Here is a 16,768-nt window from a genome sequence, read left to right as displayed (position 1 = left end):
TGAGGGTGGACAAGGGACTTGTACAAAAGAAGCCTGGGTATCAAACCTTCTGCAAGGGACAACCTGCATAATAAAAACAAAAAGAGAGGAGAAATCAAATAAGATTAAAACTGCTGCATTATATTGGATTTTCAAAAATAGATCTAGTACCTCCCCACTTTTTTTAGGTCTTGCATTTTAATTTATTAAAAAATGATAAACTTATGTCTATCTGATAGGGCCTTTTTTTAAAGAAGAGCAAAGGTTTAGATGTATTTCCAATTATTTTAAAAGTAATTTCCAATTTATTTTTAGTTATTATTTGCTAGACTGCTGTGAACAAAAGTTTGTTAGATATAATGTAATATTTAGGAAAAAATGCCTTTGGGTACGTCTTTTAATATGCTGAGAGAATAAACTGTAGCAACACCATAGTTTGTCACCTAAATAAAAAGCTAGAGAATAAATGAGAATTACTAGATATAATGCAGTTCCCCAAATCTTTGTATATAGTCCAAGTCGAGTGCGGTGTTCGCATGGCCTGAATATTTTCGAACTTCATACAAACATACCTTGCCAGAGTTCAACTTAGGTGTCCTGTTCCAGATTAGATCTACACCATAACATTTGATGATCAGGTCCTGGTGCGCTTTGTTGCACTTGTGTGATCCTTATCTGCTTCTTTGTTCCATAGGATCTACAGTTTAAAGAAAACATAAACTTAGTAAGGTTCCTGTTAATATCAAATGCATGCATTAGTTTTCAATTTATAACTTTGTTCATGTCCTTTAATAGAGAAAGAAATATCCATATCATATGTAGGGTTGGATCCAGAATTCTCACCAACATAAAACTAAAAGGGGTGGCATAAAATCCTGAAAATAAACTAATTATTTCAAACAAGGCACAATGACATAACTAAGAGCAAGATCAGGGAAAGTTGGGGGGGGGGGGGGGGGGAGGAGACACCTTTTTTGTTTTGTTTTTGTTGTTGATGGTAGATCTATCCTAGTAGTAGATCTACATTCAAACTAAGCTGAATCTGGAGCTGGATCACAATAATGACACATATGCACGAGTAGTCTAGTCTAGACATAGTAGTGGAGCAAAAACAAGACTAGACCCATGGCTATGGAATTCTTTGCTATGGCATAACACAAGCTATAGATCTAGATCTAATTGCCTATTTTTAATATTATTAGTAGGTGGCTCTAGACCTAGATCTAGGCCCGTCCCTATGCCACATCTGAAAAAGGGGGCACAGAATGATTGTGCACACCCCCCCCCCCTCTCCATAACTTCAACATCATGTATTTGATCCACCTACACCAGGCATTTATTTAGTCCTTCTTTATTAGAATGCATTAGGCCTAGAATCTAGCCCTAGATCTAGGCCTATACTAGATGCGGGGTTAAATGCTGTTTATATTTTTATTTCTGTTTGATAGATCTAGATCTAGACTAGATCTAGATCTAGGCCTAGCCCTAGGCTCTGCTTGGGCTCTGCTTAGCCCGAATGTAACTTACAGTGTGTTAGCCTACTGTAAAGCCTAGGGCTAGGCTAGTATTCATAGCATAGTCTGGCCTGAATTTTCTGTCTCTTTCGTTCGTTAGCCTCTGATTTGGGTAGGGTTGGCTAAAGAGAGGAGCCGACCCTACCCAAATCAGAGGCTAACGAACAAAAGAGACAGAAAATTCAGGCCAGACTATGCTATGAATACTAGCCTAGCCCTAGGCTTTACAGTAACACACTGTAAGTTATAGCCGCGCCAGCTCAGGAAACGCAGTCGCTTCTTGGTGGAGTGTTACAGCCGGCTAGAACCGGTGGATTGAAGATCATAAACCGCTCGACGAGATCTCATCGGCTTGGACTAGCACTGAGCCATTTGCGCAGTCTCCAACAGGTCCACATCTACGACCGATTACTATCGGTAATCACGCTATGAACTGAACTTAAAATTATGAGATGTGCTCTAATGAAATAACCTACGGTAAAATCCTGATTGTTTCTAAAAATATTACCGTCGATGACTTAAATTAGAGTTCATTCAATTAGTTAATATTCTTTGGTCAGAAGAAAGAAAAGAGGATGGGGTAGGGGGTTAACCGGGTAATACGTTGTGACAATGCGGAGAGCCGCTCACTGCAATGACGAACACATCACAATCATTTCAGAGACCTTGACACAAAATGGATCTTTACTTACTTTTCTTGATATCATAGGGTATCACTTCGATGTCAATGTTCGCCTGAAGATTTTCTGCTTCACTGAGATGTACTTGACAAACTTCTATTATAATAGAAATTCACTTTAAAAAAAAATGTTTCATTGTTCGTAATTGAATAACTTGAAAGTTGCAGTTCATACAACCGCCATTTTCGTGCTCAAATCGTAGGGAATTCTGGGAATGAAAAAAATGTTTTATGCATGACCTAATACATAAAACATTTTGTCGATGGCCAATCAACAAACAGTAGTTGGCGTATTTTTTACGTCATTGCTCATGAATATTCATAGACCCTCCAAAACCGTCGTTCAAATCGGACAAAACCCCCATAGAGGTCTAGGCCTAATGCATCCAATGCAAAACCTATGAAATGTCAAAGGTCATGATTTTAGTTGGCCCTCTAGTCTAGTCTAGTTGGCCCTCTATTTTAGTCCTCTATTTTGGCCCTCTATTTTAGTCTAGTCCTCCTACGGAGGACATACTATGTATGATCGAATCTCTTTGCCAACTCCATGGAGCTCCGCCCCCGCCGGGCTGGGACCGAAATCGGCAGTCATACCTATAGTACTCTTACACGTGCAAGAGTAGTTGAGTTGACCGGTCGAGTATCAGTTGCGACTAGGAAGAGGTAGTAAGTAGAGCCAAATCTTGTATTTTTATAATGTTTCTTAGTTTATTTAAATAGTATAGATCTCTTACCTGATTTCTACTGATTTCAGTTGTAATTAGATGCCGTGTTTTTCAGCCTCAAACGTTAAAACAACCTCAATTATTCTTTCTCAAAAACTTGCACAAGATTGTTTGTTTTTCTGTAGTTTTTTGTATGGTGTCTTCGAATAATACAATAATGGAAAATTTAATGCATGCATTGATCTTTTATTTTGATGGTGTGATGCTGATGGGGGATCATGCATGCATAATTGCATAAATAGACTCTATATAGATGTATTGTAGATACACATACATTTCTAATGTAGCACACGTCCTGGGAATTTGGAAACAAAAATACATAATCTTAATTATACCAAATGATGATAAAAATCCAAATTATACTGTTTGTGTGCAAACAAACCTTTTCAAATCTTAACATTGCAATGTACATGTATTAATCCCCGGCCCCCCACTCAGTGTTATTTAGGGTACGCGTATGCATGTTCCCTCCTTTTAAAAGCAACTCCCTAAGTCCGGTGTGTAAAGTCAATACGGGCCGATTTTTGTGTGTGTTATATAAGCCGGACTTTGCTGCGTGAAAAGTACCCCTTTACCGGACATTTTGGGAACATGAAAGCGGTCCCTCCTTTCCCGGAGTGTACGGGAGGCAATGTATTAATTAGTATATAGTCTAGACCGAAAGCTTCAGTCTCTGATATTGATGGTTGTTCCGCTGAGACTAAGTCTGGCCCCCTCTACACTATGGAAGGCATTGCATGCATAAAGTTTTAACCTGAATGAATTCCTTATTGTCTTGTTTTTCATAGTTTAAAATCAAGATGAAGATCCAAGGCGCTGTTGCTCTTATTACTGGTGCTGCTGAGGGTTTCGGCAAGGCCTTTTCAGAGGAACTACTCAAGAGGAGTGCTAGGGTGAGTTAATATATATTTTTTTATAGCTCCAAGTCCAATAGACTCCATTAATAGTTTCAGTAGGTATGTCAAATCTGTCTTAATGGCCATGCACCTCTCTTCAAAGACCACCTGGATAAAATGGCCATGTATTTTTGTCTCCTGTGAGAAAAAAAAATGTTGTAGAACCTGTTTAGAAACTAGAAAGGCTACTTGTTTCAGTTACAGTGGTCACATTTTCTGTCCCTTTGGTGCATATGGCCTTTATAGATAGGTTTTTTTGTATACTTTTTGTGAACTGAAAATGTATAGGTCCTATATGTAGGGTCTGTATAACCTCAGAAACAGGCCTGGTTTGGTGGATCCAGTGATCTATAACCTTAGAGTTAGGTATAGGGATACACAATTCTTCATATGCTGGGAATCAGAATATATGATATTTGTTTAAAAGATTATAGAACTTGACTAATACATGCTGGGTTGAAAAGCAGAACTTTGTACTCTCTCAAGAGATAATTATGCATACTACTATGCAAGCAGGGAAACACCTTCCTATGAATTGAACTTTTATATTAGGGGGAAAGAAAAAAGAGTCCAGTCAAGGTTTTGGCATTGGCATTGCCTACCATGTAGGATATATTTTACATTGCTTATAACAATTAACTGGTTGCAGACTTCTTAACCCTCCCTTCCCCACCTCTGTCTGTCTGTCTCTCTCCTTTTCCCCTCTCTCTCTCTCTCTCTCTCTCTCTCCCTCTCTCTCATATTCACACCTCTTCATTGGCATCTTTGTCCTTTTCCTTGATTTCATGTTATTTTACTTGTTGTATTATTCCTTGTAAATGGTTCTTTTGATATACTGGTATACTTTATCTCGTATTAGATAATGGTAATGATGATGATGATGATGATGATGGTGATGGTACTAAATTGATCAATCAATACTCATGGAAACAAATAGATCAAGAAGCAATAAAAAAAAAACCTTTCAATCCAGTCAAAACAAGATGAACACAATTATACAGACAATTTTACAGGATGTTTATAATGATTGAATGATTTATTTGTCTGTTTTTATATTGTTTTTTATAACATTAATTTCTAAATAGTTCACACCGATAAAGTCATGTGCAGTTTTGATATAGACATAAACATTCCAGGATAGAATTTGGAATAGACATATTTTTAATTGACTAATTGATTCTTTGGTTGATTCAAACAGGGAATCGGTATTGTTGATTTCAATGCTGCAAAGGGAAAAGCAACAGAAACTGAGCTAAACAAGAAATATGGGGAGGATAAAGTCCGCTTCTTTCAATGTGATGTATCTTCAAAGGACCAACTAGAAGGTAAAATTCTTGCTTGCTATCAGAAGAAAATAATGTATTCTATTGTCTGTTGAGAGCCAGATGGGCATTCACTCATATTTTGTTCATTTTTTCTTCATGTTAAGTCTTTATTCAAGTTTTCTCAAAGCATAAAACAATATAAGCTAATTACAAAATGATGGATACATACATTTGACAAAGAAAGGTACAATGGAAAAACAAGATTATAGTATTTAGATAAGTTGGACGTGCCTCCATAGCATCAAGAAATAAAATAAACCTATCTTGTTGCGCATAGATTGTTTGTTTAACTTCATAATGATATTTCAATTTCTTTTGAAAACATGGAAATGATAAAAATCCCTTCAAACATCTATTTGATTAAATAAAATATTCTGCATACAAAATAACCAAATTAAAAGAGGAATAATATCCACCTGGGATGCCAACGATGAAGTCAGTACAATAGTACATGTTTACTTAGATTTATTTTTGATGGTATATTTTTCAAAATCTTCTAAGAATCTGAATGAGTTAAGGGGCATTCCCAAAATAAATGTTAAATAGATTCAATATCCATCACTTTTATAATTTTATACAGAGTTAAAGCCCTCCTGGGTATCAACATATTCTTTGTTCCTTTAAATGGTCTGACACTTTGTTGCTACATAGTCTATTGTGAATTAGTAACTTGCTATGCTTCTCAGCAGTTGTCTTTTATGCCAAAGACTATCTTAATTTGGACCACCATATTTTACAGTTGAGCTATAATGATAGTGTTGGAATTTTTTTGTAATTATGGAGTACACTGTGATAGAAAATAAAATAATACTTCAATCATATATATATATATATAATGTAAAGTCAAAATAGTAATTTCTGTGGCACATGCATCAAGATAATTGTCCATACCATGAGAATTAATTAATCTTTGATAATGTTTATATCTAGGAAAGCATGAACAAAGTACATGTATATTCAATGACTTAAAACACAATATTACAGCAATTATTATTAATAAAAATGGGAGATCATTCTCTTATGGGCTAGGGGGTAGGTTGAATTTAAGTTTGTAATAATTTTACAAAACTTAAGCAATATTTTCTCCTTTTATTTTTTTTAAATATACAGATGCTTTCTCTAAGACCCTCGAGCACTATAAGGGTATAGATATTGTGTGTAACAATGCAGGTATAGGAGATGAGCTTAACTGGGAGAAAACAGTTGATGTAGACTTGGTAAGCTCCACTTTCGAACATTAAATTGAAGTTTTAGATATTCTGTTCTCGAGAGTAATTTACAATTTTTTCTGTTTGTTTTCAAATTTAATTTTAATATTAGTTATGCATTAATATGATTTGACATTTGTACCAGATAATTATTTAATTATGTCATTCATTCATGTAGCACTGTGCCATATCACCTCCCTTTATATTGCAAGTTTTGTACTTTTTTAAAGTTAAAGAAAGAAAAATTACTTATAAAGTGCATCAAAATACATATGTTATATATATGCATATACTGTTACTGTTGTTGTTATTGTTGTTATCATTTTCATTATCATTATTGTGAATATTATCATTATTATAACTATTATAATAAGCCAGTTCATAGTTGCAGTCTGAGCATGAACAGAGACAAAATACTGGATACGTGCTCATGAAAGTTGTGTAATCATTATTCATTTATGCACAAGCAGTGCACTCCATGATACACAGGTGGAAGTATTCTTTGAAAAGGGGAAACGAAGGCAATTTATGTAACACCTCCATTGCTGTAGGAGTGATTATTTCAAAATGTACCAAGTGGGACCTCTTCATGTTTTTAAGATCTGTGGATATTCAGGGTCATTTGGGACATCATGTACTGGTCTATTATCATAATCATTATTGTCATTGTTGTACAGGTAGCTGTAATGCGAGGCACCTTTCTTGCCAAGCAGTACATGGACAAGAATAAAGGAGGACGGGGAGGTATCGTCATCAACATAGCATCTATGGCTGGTAAGCATTTATAATATTTATATAGTTTGGTGCTTCCTTATTTATTTCTTCATTTATAATGTATTGCCTGCATGAGCCACATGGATCAGTAGTGTATTCAGTAGTCAGTAGGTATTATGTCTGTAATTTCAGGAAAAGAGATTATGAAAATAACAGTACTCTGATAATGTTCAGAGTTTGGGGACATACATGTAACAGACAGAAACAGCAGCTAAGGCCTGGGGAAGAAATGCGTATTAATCTTAGGAAAAGAAAATGTATACACAATCAAGAACGGAACATCAGGACCCCCTGAAAAACAGTACTGTGATAACTGACGGGGCTACCGTGTTTAAATAAATGAATGATAAATAATTAATAGAAAAGAAAAAAAGAGAAATCATTCTGTGGGTTTAAAATACTTGTACTCCAGACCTGATAATTACCCGATTAAAAAAAAAAAAATTGTGATTTTTTTTCCCCTATTTTTCCTTCCCCCCCCCCCCCCCCCCCCCCCCCCCCCCCCCCCCCCCCCCCGATTTTACCCCTATTTTCCTGATTTTTTGCTTATTGTCCCTATTTTTTCCTATTTTTTCCTATTTTTTTCCTATTTTTCCCAATTTTCTTACTCAAAAGGGGGGAATTTGTTAGAGGTTGAGGAAAAAAAACAAACTATCACTATCACCCCTGGTACTCTGGGAGGCGTGTCCAAAATGAAATAATGAAAAGCAGTCAAAAATGGCCAAACAGAATTATCAATCAAGACACGAGTCAGTAATTGTATATAGGAGATTATCTCAGAAAAGGGACAGATATGAACAAGATTATGTCAAACAATCTCTCCTGGCAAATTCATCAATAAAAACAAGAAAAACTAGACCCCGATATCCTTGTGCAGGTAATGTACCTTTAATATAGATAGTGAAATGTTTTGGTGTTGTTATTCTCTCTCTTTTAATAAAAGAAATATATTTATGTATGTTTTGTCACTGCATTGTATTTTGCAGGTTTGTATCCTATGCCCCTGGCCCCTGCATATTCTGCTGCTAAGCATGGTGTACTTGGCTTTTCAAGGGCCCTAGCGGTAAGCACAACCTTTAAAAATAAAGAAGCATATACCTCTAGATCAGGCCTTCTCAACTAGCTTATTAGAAGCGCCAAAATAAAAATTTATTGAGGTTGAAGTGCCAACCTCTATGTTTGGTGACTGTGTTGCGAGGGAGCGTAGCGACCGGGCCGATACTGGGTGGGGTCCCGGAAGCTAGTGGATTTTAGGGCTTTTTTAAGGCCCAGATGTGGCATTTTTAACACCTTTTTGTTCCATAAAACATCAATCATAATTTCATATTGATGTGAAATAATTAGTACAATTCCTGGCTAAAATCTACACTGGAAGTTAATTTACATGTATTATTTTGGTGCAATAAACACGGAAAATGTCAAAATGAAGTGCAAATCAAACAAACAAAATGGCTTGCTTACATTTTGGGCTCAACTTCGACTGCGACTTTTTGATTTTGCTGAGTTTTTTATTTTAAAATATAATTTTATGATTTTTTTTCTTTCTTAAATTTTATTTTTTAATTTTTATTTATGTTTTATTATTTTTTTGGAACAGCCGCGCGCCACTCTGACTGACCGCAAGCGCCACGAGTGGCGCGCGCCGCCAGTTGAGAAGGCCTGCTCTAGATCATAATGTCTGTTTGGAGCCAGAAGGGCGTACCTCACATACTTTAATACAGAGCTGATGCTCTTCTGGCCCTGAACAGACGATATTGAATTATTTAAGTACACTCTATATAATGTATACAGATTATGATAGCATGTGTTTATAATATTGTCAGTAGATTTGACAGCATAATGCTTCCATTTCTTTTTTTTCTTTTTTTACACCCTGTAGTTATTGCGTCAATATCTATTTCCAAAAGGAGTAAAAATTAATAATGCAGGCCAAAGAAATCAATCTCAGACATTCATGGTACATACATTTACCAAAGACAGATAATGATCAGAACCCCTTTGCTTTGTGCACCCTGTATGAAAAATGACCCTAGTTCACAGGCTCACACAGAATTTAGTGTGGAGAAATGTCCGGGCATGATCAATACTATATATGAATAGTATTACTTTACTTTGTAGTGTAGAGTTCAAAATAGTTGGATATCTATTGTTAGGGTCCAGGTTTCTAGCATTACTGCAAAATCAAAGGTCATTTCTTTATTTAACAAGTATCACAGTGTTTAAACAAGCAACCGCTGGAGGGCATTCAGTGAGAATGAAAATAGCCCCGCGATGTTTGCACATTTGAAGAAGTTGCCCTTTACCCTAGATGATTTTTTCTGAGATATTCTCGTCAGGATTCCATGGTTTTGTGTAGGCCTACTCGCAAATGAAAGCTTATGATAATTATTACACCATGTCATGATGTGGTTGTCTAATGGAAAAGCTACCACTTGGCAAGAAATTCTGTTAGACTCTGTATTTGTTGAATATCAAACGACCCTGAATGGCCAGGGATATGAATGAGATAGCTGAGAATATTTCACAAGGTGGCATGACTGAGCGAAATATTCAATAATTTCAAAAATATGTTGTTTACATTTTAGTCCCATGAAATAAGAGCCATTCGGTATTGTTATTATTAACATTTTTCTTTAAAAAAAAACATGAATGCATTTTCCTTTTTTTGATAAAAACAAATTTATTATTAATTTTTTGCATATTGTAGATAGCAGACAAAGTTTTCAACCCCGAGAATGTTCGTTTAAACTGCCTTTGCCCCAGCTTCAGTGAGACTGCGATCCTGCAACAAATGAAAGGTTTAATAAACCATAACCCTGTAGCAGAGGCCATCTATGGTGCAGAACTACAAACTGTTCCGTGAGTATTCTAATATTCTAATAAAAAATTTAAAAGACTTGTCCACTTAAAACTCTCTTTGTGAATGAAAAAAGGGCACATATTCTTAGTACTGTGAGGGTTAGACAGACCCGCTTAATTTTTATGACACTGAACTGTTATTACAAGTATTATTCTCGTCTAAAAACAAATTGTATTGCATTTTCATAAGCAATCATTTATAGATACAACTAATTTGATATGTTGTGTATCATATTCATTAAAAAAAAAAAGTTATATAAAATACATGTATTTCAATTTCCTTTTTATTAAGTTATTGCATTTCTAAGAATAAAAATATCAATTTAATCGTAATGTTTTGACAGTGATTTCTTTTTTATAAATATTTCTCTAAGAGGGTTATATTGTGGCATTTAAAGCCTTTATCCTTACTTGTTGAATGAATTTTTTTTTTTTAAATTGATTTCTTAATACCTGTTGATTGTGTAATGAATCTTGTTACATCTCTTTCTGAATTTCCATTAAAAAAAATCTTTACTGTTTTATCTTCAGCGTTTCCATGGTAGCGGAGGGTTTCATCCAGCTGGTGGAGGATGACAGCAAGCACGGAGAAGTAATGAGATGCACTCCACAGAATGGCATCGATTATAAGAAGTTCAGGGACATAAGCAAGCTCTAAAGGGCCGTTTACATATGGCATGGTAAATCACAACAGTATTTCAGGGGAGTGTTTCACAAAGACTAAGATCAACTTTAAGTTGGACTTAACTATGGCAGGTCATTTATGCCACTGTTTGTTCTCACCATTTACTGGTATTGGCCTCTCAAGCATGGGCGTCAATCCTTACGTAATACCTATTGTTCAGGGGGGGGGATGAATGAATAGATCATCCCCCCTGAACAATAGGTATCAATTACAGATCTACGCCCATGCTCTCAAGGGACGTACAAATCATGGTCACAAATCTACAAAATTTACATTTGTTGAAGGACAAAATATCTAAAGATTATGATGGTGATATCAACCAGTGGCATGAATGGCCTGCCATATAGATAAGTCCAACTTAAAATCAATCCAAGTCTTTGGGAAACACTCCCCTGTTCTTTGTATAAATGAATGGCGAATGGGATGAGCTAAACGTATCTACGTGCAACAATGGTCCTACGCATATACTCACTTGCCAGTTTGTATACGAGATACAGAAATATGAAGTTTGTAACGCTCATTCCATTTAATGTTTAGCCATTTGTGGTTTACCGCGACATGTAGGACCATGATTACGTTCCTCTTGTCCGTTGAAAATTGACCAAAGATTTAGGTGAAATTTGTCTGAAATTTCTTTAAATTGCCTTATTTTTGTATGTATACAATGCAAAAAGGATTTGAAATTAATTAATTATTTAGGGTGTATATGTTCATGGATTCTACCTCTTTCCTTTATGTTCACAGTTTTACTATCAAGATTGAGAGTGCAGGGGAAAATTTGTATTTTCATTTCAAATTGAAGAATGTGTTATTATTTTCTGTTTGCTAGTACATGTATAACCTTTATTGATTGATCTCTAATTTGTGACTGATAATGCAAGAGGTACATCTAGATTATGATAGTAATGATTCTTCCTGTTAAAGATGCTATATCCCTTTTGCAGCCAACATCAAATTCTGTAGAACTTTGCAAAAATTATGAGTATGTCATGTATGTCCTTTCTGTGAAATTTAAACATTAGCAGTGTCATAGTATTCAAATTATGCAAGGAAACCCTATACTTGCTAGACTTCACTGTCAGACACTATTGAGTGACTGACTGGCCTTTTCTCTTCTTTGGTAAAAACATACATAAAATGAGCTGTAAATGGTACATGAGCATTTGTCTACAACAACAACCCACTTCTTGTAATGGCTAAAATTAAACTGATTGAATCTTTGCGCAGCATAAAACGTACGACGATTCAGTACAATGGTCTGAAGATCAGACTATTACTATTACGATTCAACAACTAATAGTCGTTATTTTCCCACTTAAAGACATTTTCGAGCCCCCTTTTGTTTAGGGAAGTTCTAAATTAGTATTATCTTTCAAATGCTGTTGGAATTTAACCTTTTCATTTGTTTGGCCTGCAAATGGGACATAGTACCTTTAAAGGAGAATAAAAGTGTTTAAAATAATGATTGCGATTTGGAAAAATATGATATCAGTCATTTGAAATCATTTAAAAAACCTCAAATCATGTTCATCATTTTTTGAAAAATCGAATTTTAAGAGGTCATTTCATCAGATCCAACAGGAATCGGGCTGCCGCCATACTTTTTGTCCTCACCGGAGATCGTGACGTCAATGCGCTATATATATATATAATTGGCCAACTATATCAATCATACTTATAAATATAATTGCATGTTTTTATTCAGTCTTCAAAAATTATGCTTGTTAATACATGTGACACTACTGTAATGATAACTATGTAGTCAGATTGTTAAGTCTGCATAAAAGCCATGGCAAGGTTTTTGCTCTCTGCTGATGTCAATTCTTTTGAAAGTGCAGCAAAGTATTTTGTAACTTGCCCACCACTAAAATTCACTTGCCCAACACCAAAATTCACTTGCCCACCACTAAAATTCACTTGCCCAACACTAAAATTCACTTGCCCAACACTAAAATTCACTTGCCCAACACTAAAATTCACTTGCCCAACACTAAAATTCACTTGCCCACCACTAAAATTCACTTGCCCAACACTAAAATTCACTTGCCCAACACCAAAATTCACTTGCCCACCACTAAAATTCACTTGCCCAACACTAAAATTCACTTGCCCAACACTAAAATTCACTTGCCCAACACTAAAATTCACTTGCCCAACACTAAAATTCACTTGCCCAGGTGTAAATGTTATTTATACCCACCATTGCACATATGTGTTTCCCAAGGAATGTAGGCAAATGGTGTAATAGTTGTATCAAGCTCTTCTGTAGCTGATCGTAATTTGAGAGCTTTTTTCATCTGGTTTGTGACACGACATTGCTGGAAAATCAGGGAATTGTATTTAGTTATTTCCAGAATAATGCCGCGAAGGAGTGATGATCGATACGCCAAGTTCCTTTGGAGGGAAGAAATAAAAGCTTTAACAAATTATGAATGACACAGTATTCAATACTGAAATATACAATGTAAAGATATATTTTCAAAACATTTATTTTGATGTTCTTGGTGATTTGATGAGTGTAGTTTTAATGTGCTAGTAGATACATGGGTAATTTCCTGTCGAACTGATTGAATTATTATTGATTAATCAAGTTTATAACTCTGATTTTATAACTCTGAATGTGTATAGAGATAATTTATATTACAGGATTAAACAGCAAAAATATATAAAATGAATCTCAGCAGGCTACTTTCCTTTTTTTGCTTATACTTTACATAACACACAGTTGGATAGCAGGAGAGCTATGGCACCTTATTGCACTATTTAGATTCAAAATATCACACAAAGTGGTTCAGAATGCTTAACAAATACTGGCAAAAGAAAATGAAATGAGAAAAGGGGGAGGGAAAAATGAGAGGGAAAGAGAAAGAAAGGAAAAAAGAAAGGAAAGAAAGGGTAGGAAAGAGAAGAGAAGAAAGAAAGAGAATAAAAGAAAAAGAGGAAAGAGAGGAAAGAAAGGAAAAAAAAAATGAAAAGAAAGAAAAGGAGAAAAGGAAACAAAAGTAGAAAAACGAAAATGAAACGAAAGAAACGGGGAATGAAAGAGAGAGGGGAGGGGTTAAGAGCCTGAGAGAGGAGGGGTGGGAGTAAAAGAGGGAGGGGTTGTTGGGTGGAGTCATCTCGTCGAGGGAGCATGAAAGATACGCATATATTATGTTGCTGTGTCGGGTCAGCTGTGTTGGTATTCTTGCTCGATCCTCGTGTACTATCTCAATGCAGAATTTTGAAGTCGGTGATATGTAAAATGTCGGCCGGCCGGCAATTTTTTCCCCCTACGAACTCAACTGACTCATCCGCTCTGATGACATCGAGAGAGACTACAACTAGTCTTGTATTTTCTCGAAGTTTCACCTTCCTATAATATCAGCAAAAGAAATCAGAGGTTTAAAATTTTCGGGGAAACTGAATTTAAACTAGGATTAGGAATCGAGAACTGTATCGTCTGCTTTCTCCTATAATGTAAGAAAACGTCAAGGCTTCCGCGCTTTGCGCGTTTTGTTGTTGTTATATTCTCTCTTTAAAAAAAAAAGAAATATATATTTATACATGTTTGTTATTGCATTGTATTTTGCAGGTTTGTTGCCTTTGCCCCTTGCCCATGCAGGCATATACTGCTGCTAAGCATGATGCACTTGGCTTTACAAGGGCCACAACCTTTTAACAAAAAAAATTATATACAGTTGTGTATTGGCCCTCGATCATGCAGTGTCTCCTGTTACATAGGTGTCTGGAGCCAGAAGGTCATTAACTCATGAACTTTAAGACAAAGTGGATGTTCTTCTGGCCCTGAACAGACGATATTAAAATATTTCAGTACACTCTATAGCTACTTGTATGATTAGCATGTGTTTATTCAAATTCAAATTCAAATTTATTCGGCAAAAGATAAAAAAACATAAAAATGAAATCATTACAAATGAAATCATTATAAATACCGGGATTGCTAAAATAAGTTAAAAACTTGTAAACAAGCAACCCCAAACATAAAAACATACAGATACAATACAATACAATACGATGAAATACGATACAATACAATACAATAATAATAATGTTACATACTAACGAAATTTTATGAATCAATTATGTATTTCAATAAATCAATAAGTGGCAAGTATTGTTCTTTTCAGTAAGTTTAAATGCGTTATGGTTCTCAACACCCTTTAAATGACTTAACATGGAGTTCCATTTGTGAGGACCTTGATATCTAATTGATTTATTTCATGATATTGTCAGCAGATTTGATAGTATAATGCTTCCATTTCTTTTTGTTTTGTTTTTAACTTCAAAAGGGAGACAAATAATAATGCATGAAAAGGCCCAGGAATTCAGTCTCAGACATTTTTTTTTATGGCACATACATTTTCCAAAGACAGATAATAATCACAACCTCTTGCTTTGTGCCCCCCTTTGAAAAATTACCTCTCGTACAGAATTTTAGTGTAGAGAAATGTACAGTGCATGATCAAAAATATATATCAATAGTACTACCTTTAGATGTAGTTTAGAGTTCAAAGTAGGTTGGACATCTATTGTAAGAGTTCAGGTTTTTAGCATTACTGAAAGCTCAAAGGTCATTTCTTTGAGTATATAAACAAGCAACAAATGAAGGGCCGCATTCAGTCAGTATGGAAATAGACCCGCAGTGTTTACACATTTATAGAAGTTGCCCTTTTACCTAGATCATAGTAATGTTATTTTTCTGAGATATTCTCATCAGGATTCCATGGTTTTGTGTACTCGCAAATGAAAGCTTGTGATAATTATTTCACCATGTGGTAGTCTTATTGAAAAGCTATATCACGCGGCAAGAAATTCTCTTGGACTCTGTGTATATGTTTAAAGTGCCTGTTCGAAGAAAATCACAAATATGGCAAATAACGTATCACTAGACACTGGTGAGCTAACAGATGGCCATCATACAAGTCTTAGGTCAACTACATATAGGGTGATTTATAAAAATACAAATAAAACCACCTCCATAGTATATGGGATATGCGAGAGATTCGCTAGAAAAATAACGATATTTTAATGCCGTCACAATATGAACTAATCCTGTCCAAGCAGACGAAATCCCATAAAGATGAACATAATTGCAATGCTATTATTTCTCAAATTATAACGAGTTTAGTGTTTTACACCATTCAAAAAGGGATATAAAACCGATTCTGATAACTAAATTCTTTGTTTGTAAATACACAGGATAGGGATTAATTAACAATAAAAGAAACCAGACTTTCAACTTGAAAACCCCCCGGAATGATGATAGCATGGTGCGTTTGTTCCCTCTCGAATCGCCCACTAACATACCGCGGTGTATGTAGCTGAAAATACAACGGTGTCTTATTTTGTTTACAATTAACGACGGATTTCTTAACTTTTTTATCCTTGCATTTTCATCAAATAATACTATGCGTGGGGTTTAGAGTGAGGCAATATATTAAAGATTTAGCCTGAGGGTAGTGAAGTAAGAGAAATAACTGAAGTGAAGATGACAAAACAGGCACTGAAAATGTGTGAGATGTCATGGGACATCGTCTGCTTGTGCAAATCACGTTCAACATGTGACGTCACACATCTCAGTAGCGGTTGGAGAGCTTTTTAGGTGCTATACCGGGGCTGTATTTAAACGTCAGTTTCGTAATTGATAGCAATCATTACCACTCCGAATTTTTCCAAGCATTGAATGTTGATAACCTTGTCCAATCAAAGTTTTACCTCCGCAAAAACGACAATAAAGTTAGTTTTAAAAATTAATGAACCTTGAATGGCCTTGAGTGGCCAGTGACTTAAATTAGCTAAGGATATTTCACAAGGTGGCATGACTGAGTAAAATATTAAATAATTTAAAAATACATGTGGTCTACAATTTAGTCCCATGAAAGAAAAGCCATTCAATAGTATCAACTTTTCTCCTTCTTTATACCAGATACATGTATACATTTCCTCTTTTTATAAACATTTTTTTTTACTGATAGCAGACAAAGTTTTCAACCTTCAGAATGTTCGTTTAAACTGCCTTTGCCCCAGCTTCAGTGAGACTGGTTGGGATTCTGCAAGGAATGAAAGATTTAGTAAACGACAACCCTGTAGCAACGGCCATCTATAGTGCAGAACTACAAAC

At 35.3% G+C, this 16,768-nt stretch overlaps 2 protein-coding genes across 4 annotated transcripts in view; one reads left to right on the top strand and one right to left on the bottom strand.

Moving 5' to 3' along the window:
* Window positions 1–3,030, bottom strand: part of LOC578167 (cyclin-dependent kinase 10) — an 18,377-nt gene extending 15,347 nt beyond the window's left edge. Inside the window, exon 1 of the mRNA XM_030975598.1 lies at window positions 2,907–3,030. The gene's annotated coding sequence lies outside the window, so the exon portion shown is untranslated. The remainder of the gene's footprint in view (window positions 1–2,906) is intronic.
* LOC591898 (15-hydroxyprostaglandin dehydrogenase [NAD(+)]) lies at window positions 2,718–16,768 on the top strand. Of its 3 annotated transcripts, none has more exons than XM_011682969.2 (8): window positions 2,718–2,838; window positions 3,686–3,790; window positions 4,992–5,118; window positions 6,229–6,335; window positions 7,004–7,100; window positions 8,087–8,163; window positions 9,808–9,959; window positions 10,491–10,720. In XM_011682969.2, the coding sequence occupies exons 2-8, from the start codon at window positions 3,698–3,700 to the stop codon at window positions 10,615–10,617; spliced, it is 780 nt and encodes a 259-aa protein (XP_011681271.1). In that variant the 5' UTR covers window positions 2,718–2,838; window positions 3,686–3,697; the 3' UTR covers window positions 10,618–10,720. The 3 variants fall into 3 exon arrangements, with proteins under 3 accessions (XP_011681271.1, XP_030831459.1, XP_011681272.1); XM_011682970.2 differs by having other exon boundaries at window positions 2,753–2,835; XM_030975599.1 differs by lacking the exons at window positions 9,808–9,959; window positions 10,491–10,720 and adding an exon at window positions 16,619–16,768.

This window comes from Strongylocentrotus purpuratus, unplaced genomic scaffold, assembly GCF_000002235.5.
Source record: "Strongylocentrotus purpuratus isolate Spur 01 unplaced genomic scaffold, Spur_5.0 spur5_scaffold_8, whole genome shotgun sequence".
NCBI lineage: Eukaryota > Metazoa > Echinodermata > Echinoidea > Camarodonta > Strongylocentrotidae > Strongylocentrotus > Strongylocentrotus purpuratus.
Note: the sequence above shows the minus strand (reverse complement) of the source record. Positions and strands in the feature narration are given on the sequence as shown.